The sequence below is a fragment of the Leucoraja erinacea genome, chromosome 25 (genome assembly GCF_028641065.1).
Source record: "Leucoraja erinacea ecotype New England chromosome 25, Leri_hhj_1, whole genome shotgun sequence".
In the NCBI taxonomy this organism is placed as follows: Eukaryota; Metazoa; Chordata; class Chondrichthyes; order Rajiformes; family Rajidae; genus Leucoraja; species Leucoraja erinaceus.
The window spans coordinates 19,826,190-19,834,859 of NC_073401.1; the positions used below are offsets into that span (position 1 = coordinate 19,826,190).

The 8,670-nt window shown below is 49.1% G+C and overlaps 1 protein-coding gene across 3 annotated transcripts in view; it reads left to right on the forward strand.

Moving 5' to 3' along the window:
- Positions 1-8,670, forward strand: part of ggt1a (gamma-glutamyltransferase 1a) — a 28,918-nt gene that overhangs the window by 16,040 nt on the left and 4,208 nt on the right. For all 3 annotated transcript variants that reach the window (XM_055655944.1, XM_055655942.1, XM_055655943.1), the window contains exons 6-10: positions 101-261; positions 664-813; positions 2,014-2,150; positions 4,168-4,355; positions 8,492-8,619. In XM_055655944.1, the coding sequence (XP_055511919.1) occupies positions 101-261; positions 664-813; positions 2,014-2,150; positions 4,168-4,355; positions 8,492-8,619 (764 nt within the window). The remainder of the gene's footprint in view (positions 1-100; positions 262-663; positions 814-2,013; positions 2,151-4,167; positions 4,356-8,491; positions 8,620-8,670) is intronic.

Genomic DNA, 8,670 nt, shown 5'->3' on the forward strand with positions numbered 1-8,670 from the left:
TGGAGAGTGCAACATGCAGTCCCACACGTGATTTGGCGTGTACGTGGTTATGAACATGTGACAAATGCGGCCACTTGACGCCCCTCCTTTCTCTCAACAGTGAGGTGTTTTGTCGCTCCAGCGGCACCATCCTCCACGAACACGACATCATCAAGTTCCCTAAACTAGCCCGAACCTACCAGATCCTGGCGGATGAAGGAGCCGATGCGTTTTACAATGGATCCCTGTCCCAGCAGATTGTGGATGACATCAGGAACGCAGGTGGGCAGCAGGCTGGCCGTGGAGAGTGGTTGCTTCCCCATTGTCCAGCTCATTACTACAGAGATACAATGTGGAAATAGGCCCTTCGGCCCACTGCGTCCATGCCGACCAGTGATCCCCGTATTCTAGCACTATCCTACACACTAGGGACAATTTACAGAAGACAATTAACTGTAGTCTGTAATTTTGCAGCGTTTCATCTTGTTCTCCTGCAGAGAGATGCAGCCCACCCTGCACCTACTTCTGCCCAGGGCAATGGCCAAACGCACAACATCGGGAGGGGCAAAGGCAGTGACCAAGTACACCAGGTCCAAGTACAGCTCCACACAGTGCTGGCAACACAACGCAAAATCCCTCCCGTGCCGGATGCACCATTATACCATAGTCCTTTTCTTCCCGCAGGTGGCATTGTAACACTTGATGACCTGAGGAACTACACGCCTCGACTGTCCGAGAATCCAGTCAACCTGTTGCTGGGCGACTACAGGCTGCTGGTGCCCAACGCTCCGTCTAGTGGGCTGGTGCTCGGCTTGATTCTCAACATCCTGAAGGGTGAGATGTGGCTAAGCTGTCTCCAGTGGTGCAGGAGGGGTGGCAATGCCCAGTGGTGCAGGAGGGGTGGCAATGCCCAGTGTGGGGAGCGGGTGGCAATGCCCAGTGTGGGGAGTGGGTGGCAATGCCCAGTGTGGGGAGGGGTGGCAATGCCCAGTGTGGGGAGCGGGTGGCAATGCCCAGTGTGGGGAGTGGGTGGCAATGCCCAGTGTGGGGAGCGGGTGGCAATGCCCAGTGTGGGGAGCGGGTGGCAATGCCCAGTGTGGGGAGCGTGTGGCAATGCCCAGTGTGGGGAGCGGGTGGCAATGCCCAGTGTGGGGAGCGGGTGGCAATGCCCAGTGTGGGGAGCGGGTGGCAATGCCCAGTGTGGGGAGCGGCAGTCGAGTGTGTGCCCTGCACAAGTCGTCAGCCATCCATCCCCATCTCTCCCAGTGTTCCTGCTTATGGTGCCAATCCAACGGCTACGGTTCACGAACAGGTCGCAGAAACATTGTTTATTAGCAGCCTGTGGATGTGGGACTGAGGCCAGTCTTTCACCCAAGGCAGGAGCGTATGTACAGCATGAATGAATGATTACGTTTATTGGCCAAGTATTCACATACAAGGAATTTGCCTTGGTGCTCTGCCCGCAAGTGACAACATGACAAACAGCGGCATACAGCATGAGAGGGGTTCTTTCACTCCTGGGGACAGCAGACGCCAGCAGCAATCACACGGAGCTGGGTCATGGATCTGTGGAACTCTCTAGCCCGTGGAGCTGTGGAGGCTAGATCATCAGGGGTATTTAAAGTGAGTTAGATACATATTTGTGGAACTGCGGGCTCAGTCGTGTTTGTGTTTGTTTTCAATGGTAGAGGGGGCCTGAAGGGTGAATCACCACCTCCTCCTGGCAATTCCAATGGTGTTTGTGGGTCTGTGAATTGCCCCCATGCCAGTGACCCCGCGCTCCCCACAGGATGGGCTCCACAGAGGTGGGCTCCACAGGGTGGGCTCCACAGAGGGGGCTCCACAGGGTGGGCTCCACAGAGGGGGCTGGGTGGGCTCCACAGAGGGGGCTCCACAGGGTGGGCTCCACAGGGTGGGCTCCACAGGGTGGGCTCGGCATGCAGACTGCTCTCTGGAGAAGACGTTCCCTGACCTTGCAATGCTGGGACAGCTGTCACCAGGCAACCTCACTACAGTCTCTCCCTTCCCCCACAGGTTACAACTTCACTTCAGACAGTGTCTCCACGGTGGAACGGAAAGCCCTGACTTATCACCGAATTATCGAAGCATTTAAGTTTGCGTTCGCAAAGAGAAGCATGTTGGGAGACCCTCGATTTGTCAACATCACTCAGGTAGGCTGTCTGCTGCAACACCGCACTCAGGGGAAGGTTATTCACCAGCTTGGGGCCTGCCCTGACCAGCAAATGCCCAGCCGCCCAGTATCCCACCTCAACAACTCTGGGTCCAGCCATCTAATGTCTTCACGTGTCACGGCAAGGAGCTGGGTCCCACTCATTAGTGTGGGCAGGAAATGCAGATGCTGGTTTAAACCGAAGATAGACACAACAAGCTGGAGTAACTCAGCAGGACAGGCAGCATCACTGGAGAGAAGGAATTGGTGACAGTTTGGGTCGAGACCCTTCTGTGAAGAAGGATCTCGACAGGAAACATCACCCATTCCTTCTCTCCAGAGATGCTGCCTGTCCCGCTGAGTTAATCCAGCTTGTTGTGTCCCACAGATTAGTACTTTGATTAGTACGGGTGTTGGGGGTTATGGGGAGAAGGCAAGAGAATGGGGTTAAGAAGGAAAGATAGATCAGCCATGATCAAATGGCGGAGTAGACTTTATGGGCCGAATGGCATAATTCTGCTCCTATCACATGAGATTATCCTAATACTGTGTGACCCTAGGCAGGGTGAAGCTGTGAGCAGAGGGAGGAGGGTTGTAGAGTCCACCCCAAGATGACAGTCAGCTCCCCATCAAAGTTTTGTACGTTGCCACTGAGCCCGATGGTTCAGTGGCATCGATGTGACTGCTGTGGACTGCTCCCAGCGAGTGGTGGCCATCAGGACTCACTATCGTTACAGAGCCCGGGTTTCACAGACTGCACTGAGGGTCAGCAGGGGAGTTTGGAAAACTAGGAATCCTGGAGGAAGTCTAGCAAAGAGAGGATAGTGCAGCTGGGAATGCTGACTTTGGGAATTAGGGAGGGTTTTCAGAGAACAAGTAAGGAGCGAGAAAAACCTGCAAATGTTTCAAGCAGCCAGCAAGGGCAGGATGGGCAGAATGGCCTCTTCCTTTGCTGAATCACTGGAGATCCCTGGGCTGGGCCCAGTCATTGCCCAGTGAAACGGTGGCACTTTGTGCTAAACACTCCTCACTCACCCACTGCCATCTCCTGGCCCAGGATGTCCCCTTGTTGACCTCTGCAGTCAGTTAATACAAGGACAGGGCGTTAGAGTTGGATTTACCCCTTAGGGCTAAGGGAATCAAGGGTTATGGGGGAAAAGCAGGAACGGGTACTGATTTTAGATGTTTAAGAAGGAACTGCAGATGCTGGAAGTCTGAAGAAGGGTTTCGGCCCGAAACTTTGCCTATTTCCTTCGCTCCATAGATGCTGCTGCACCCGCTGAGTTTCTGCAGCATTTTTGTGTACCTACTGATTTTAGATGATCAGCTATGATCATGTTGAATGGCGGTGCTGGCTCGAAGGGCCGAATGGCCTACTCCTCCACCTATTTTTCTATGTTTCTATCCTTCTATCCATGTACCTGTCCAAATGTTTCTTAAAAGATCCCGACCTTGCACTGGTACACAGCGAGGTACTAGACACACTCTATCTGTGGATGATGCTCTCAGCCTCTGACGGGTACATCCTCTGTTGCTGTGCCACTGGCGCCTGGTTGTGGTTGTGTGTGGGATATCAGTGCTGTGCAGTCACATCGCAATCCAGCAATGGTAGGAGTCACTAGTCACCCCACAAAGGTTATGACAGTGGTCCTCACTGGCTGACATCAGTGTGTGTGTATGTGTGTGTGTGTGAGACCCCCCTCCGTCACTGGCACTGCATCACCCCCTGCTCCTCGTCCACGGCACGGCTGTGTCGAAGGTGAAGATGCTCTTCACCACAAACGTGTGGGAAAGAACTGCAGCTGCTGGTTTAAATCGAAGATAGACACAGAAAGCTGGAGTAACTCAGCGGGACAGGCAGGATCAAAGATACTAGAGGAGGGTCTACGGTGAATGCAATAACAGACAGGCAAATATATAATAATCAATGATACAATAAATTGATACATTTCTGTGCTGTATTTAAGGTTAAAGTCACTGAAGAACTAATTCCCTGTTCCTGGTCTTTTCATCGGCAGCTTATCGCCAATATGACCTCGGACCACTTTGCAGCGAGGCTCTTGGCCAAGATCACAGACAACACAACGCACTCCATCAGTTACTACGAACCTGAGTTCTACACGGGTGACAACCACGGCACCGCACACATCTCCCTGGTGGCCGAGGACGGAAGTGCGGTGTCAGTAACCAGCACCATTAACCAGTAGTAAGACATGGGGCCGTGCATTCAATCTGACGTCTGCTCACCCTGCCAGGGGCACTGACGGCCGGGGTGGGAGATCGCCTGGCCTGCGGGCCTTTCCACATCCATGACCAGATCTGTGGGAGTGGGTGTGGGTGAGGCAGATATGTGAACGGGAGGGGGAGGGGATGGGCGAGTTTGGTGGACGGGGAGTGAGCGAATCGCCGGAGGTGAGCGGCTGGGATGAAGTACAGGGCGTGGGACTGTATGTTGGGGTGGAAGGGTCTGAGGGTCAGGACTCCTGGCTGCCTCTGAGTGTTTGAGAGGGCTATGGGACATCCCGAGGTTGCAAAAAAAACCCCCACCATTGCAGGTAGTTCTGCTTTAACACGTGTTTCCATACTACAAATAAGCGAGTTCAGTATTTCGATAAACGCAAGGAATCAAGGGATTTGTCAAAGGTCTTTCGGGATGAAAAACAACTGAACACAGCGCTGTATAAACTGTGTATAAAGTGTTAACTATTCTTCCAAGGAATTAATCTAGAATTCTGCCAGCTCAATAGCTTCCTTGTTCTGCTGTTCACACACTACTTACCAGGTCTAGTTCAGTTAATTAATCTGCAATTATGAGATATTCAAAAAGTTAAAGAATTTATTATTTTCATTTAATCCTTCATGTGTTTGAACTGGAATAAGAAAATATTACTTGTGTTTAAAACATTTTCTTATCTTTATTCATAATTTATGTGTAAAAATATATTTAATCTGAGGCAGGCAGCGACTGTATCAGTGTGATGTGGGCTGATGTTTTACCTACAGGCAGTGTGAATTTACCATTAAGGCTAAGATTCATCTACGAGGAAAACTGGGTACAGGGTTGGCCCTGTGAAGGAGCCGCCAATCCGATATAAGACATTTAACTGTGCAATGCCTGCTCTTTAGTATTGGATAGATTGAGTGGAGGGTCTGTGCTGTTCCAAGTTTGCGGTGTTTGCAGTGCGTTTCCACCAGCCATCTCTCCCAGTGCACATTGACCAGTGCAGTTAGCCAGCCCTTGTAAGCAGAGGCTCTTTGTGCAGGTGTTACCCGAAGCCCAAATGTCTTGTGGAGGTTTTGCGTAAGGATAGGGCACGCAGCAAGCTAGTGAGAGGGCTGTCAGATCAGATCAGCCCAGGTTGCCCAGTGGCCGAAGGGCAGATTTTAATGGGTCATTGTTAAACTGTTCCATCTGTACGGCATCTCCAGCTCTCTCTCTCTCAGATCCCCCACTCCAACTGTCGACTAAGTCTGACAGAGAAAATGCTCCCACTCATATTACGGGTTGGCTCCGCATTTTCCCAATTGCTGTGGTGGGTGGCGCTACTTTCAAAGAGAGCGAGAGCAGGTCCCTTCAGCTGGGCAGCTGCGACCCACTCCTGAGTGAAGCCTCTAGTTTGGCTGCAGTTCAAATGGCTGCAAATTCTCATAATTATCACCGCCCGGTCACCCGGACCCGGCTCCCAACTGTGTGCCCTGACACACTGGAACCAACCCCAGAGGTTAAAGTGACAGCATCTTTATTTAAGCCAACCCACCTTGAAAGTTTAACCAGCCTGTTCGAATCCAATCTGAACGTTCCAACCTATCCCCCACACAGCACATTCTCCTCGTTTTTTAGATAGGAATGTAAGGACTGTCTCAAATTGGTTGCCCACACAACTTGTAATTCATGTAAATCAATATCGAAATTGAATGGCTGTGACTCAGGCTAATGCCAGGGATTTGATAATTGACAGGTTTGTTCCAGGCATCCTTGCGTTCTCAATGCTGGTGCTGTTTGAGTCAATAATTTAAATAGAGACAATTGTGGATTTGTGCAGCCTGTAGTATTTAACGGATAAATTTATTTATAAATCTCATTGAAATGAATATGCAGGTCCGTACACACACGGTAGTTCAGCTGGCGGGAATGTTTATCCCGAATGAACCATGATCTGGGCATGTGCAGTTGAAATACCGAACTCGCTTATTGGATGTCATGTGTTTTATGAATGCGGGAACACTATTCGTATTACATGATTGGTTATAACACAATTTGGATTGGGAGCGATAGGACGATTTAAAAGTTACTTTGGGAATTGACAAGTAGAAAATAAACTGCATTGACCTTTACTATTTAAGTAGCAAATAGTTAATGAAAGTGTCTGTTTAAGTAATAAGGGTGGGGTGGTGGTGGCGTGTAAGGTAAAAGGATACTGTGTCTATAATTACTCAGTCCCTTGTTTCTCCAGGATCTGTACATTAGTTTATGAGTGATGAATTAATTCATGTGCTGTCATTTAGTTTTAGTTTAGACTTGCAGCATGGAAACAGACCCTTCAGCCCACCGTGAACCATCTGTTCACACTAGTTCTATGTTATCCCACTTTCACATCCACTCCCTACACACTCAGGGCAATTTTGCAGAGGCCAATGAGCCTACAAACCCGCACATCTTTGGGATTTTGGAGGGATCCGAAGCACCCGGAGGAAATCCACATAGTCACAGGGAGGACGTGCAAACTCCACACAGACAGCACCCGAGATCAGGATCAAATCGGGTCTTTGGTGCTTTGAGGCGGCAGCTTATCAGGTGCCCTACGTTGTGACCCAATAGCTTATTTCAGTAGAAAACGTTCAAATATGTGTCAATAATTGCGTTAAATAACGTTCAGAAGTCAAGTTTACTCTTTGTCTCTCAACAACTCTTATGTTCAGCAGGTATAGATTGGGATGTGTAAGTGCAAAGGAATGTCTTCTTTGGCCCCAGCTGTAAACTGATATTGGGCTAAAAGATTGTTCGTTTAAATAGGTACAGGCTTATCCAGTAATGACTTTGAATTACCTATTGAACATCCTCTCTAATCTTACAAAATAAACTCTGCGATTCTTGGTATACTCTTGTATGTATTGACGTCAGTGTGTGGTGTTTAGATTGGCATGCACCACTGATTCATTCAACACAACAGCTCTAAACGTGACATTAATTTGCTGCCAAATTCAGAATGATGTGGAGCACTGCTAAATGTTAGATCCAGAGACATTCTCCTGGCTCCTCTCTGCCACATGATGTGAGAAGCAGCAGCTGGAGTGTGAGTGGAGTAGATAGCCATGAAACATTAGAAATTCCCTGGCGCTTACAAACTCATAGTCATACACATACAGGCCCTTCGGTCTAACTCATCCATGCTGAGCAAAATGCCCCATCTAAGCTCGTCCTCTTTGCTCAGGTGCCTATCCCTTTAAACCTTCTCTCTCCATGTACCTGACCAAATGTTTTTTAAATGCTGTTGGAACATCTGTCTCAACTACCTCCTGTGGCAGCTCGTTCCATATACCCACCACCCTCTGAGTGAAAAGTTGCTCTTCAGATTGCTATTCAAACTTGCCTCTCTCACCTTAAATCTATGTCCTCTGGTTCCTGACAGATACAATACAATACCAATACCATTTATACACATGAGGTTCAAACAAAATTTCCCATTTCTATGCTGTATCTCCAATCTAAGTCCCAAAGATGTGTGGTTGGTAGGTCGTTTGAGTGCTATAAATCGCCCCGAATATGTAGGTGAGTGGTAGAATCTGCGGAGTTGATGGGAGTGAGAATAAAATAGTGATGTAAACAGTGATTCATAATTGGTGTGGACCAGGAGGACTAAAGGACCTGTTTCCATGCTCTATATCTAAGGGGCAGCACAGTGGTGCAGCAGTAGAGTTGCTGCTTTACAGTGCCAGAGACCTGGGTTCGATTCTGACTACGGGTGATGTCTGTATGGAGTTTGTATATTCTCCCTAGAACATTCCAAACACATGCAGGTTTGTAGGTTAATTGGCTTCTGTAAATTATCCCTCATGTGTTGGATAGAACTAGTGTACCGGGTAATCGCAGCCAACCATGTCATCTCTGGGTGCCCGCTCTATAACCCACCAAATGGAGCTCAGGGCCAGGCAGACATTGACGCAGAGACAACAACCTGGCTGCTCAACACCCGGCTTGAGATCTAACTATTCCTTTGGTTTATGTTTCATTCGCAAGAAGAAGCAGGTGGGCGCGTACTCAGTGGGTGAAGGGTCTGTTTCTACGCTGTATCTCTAAACTAAACTCAACTCTTGTGTGACCATGACTTCTTGCTGTTGTAGCTTTGGATCAAAAGTGAGGTCGTTTGCCAACGGCATCATCTTCAATGATGAAATGGATGACTTCTCTTCCCCGGGCATTCTGAATGGTTTTGATGTTCCACCTTCCAAAGCCAACTTCATCGCACCAGGTCAGATGCTGTCCGCAGGGCTGAGCCCAGTGTTGGGAGTGGTTTTTATGT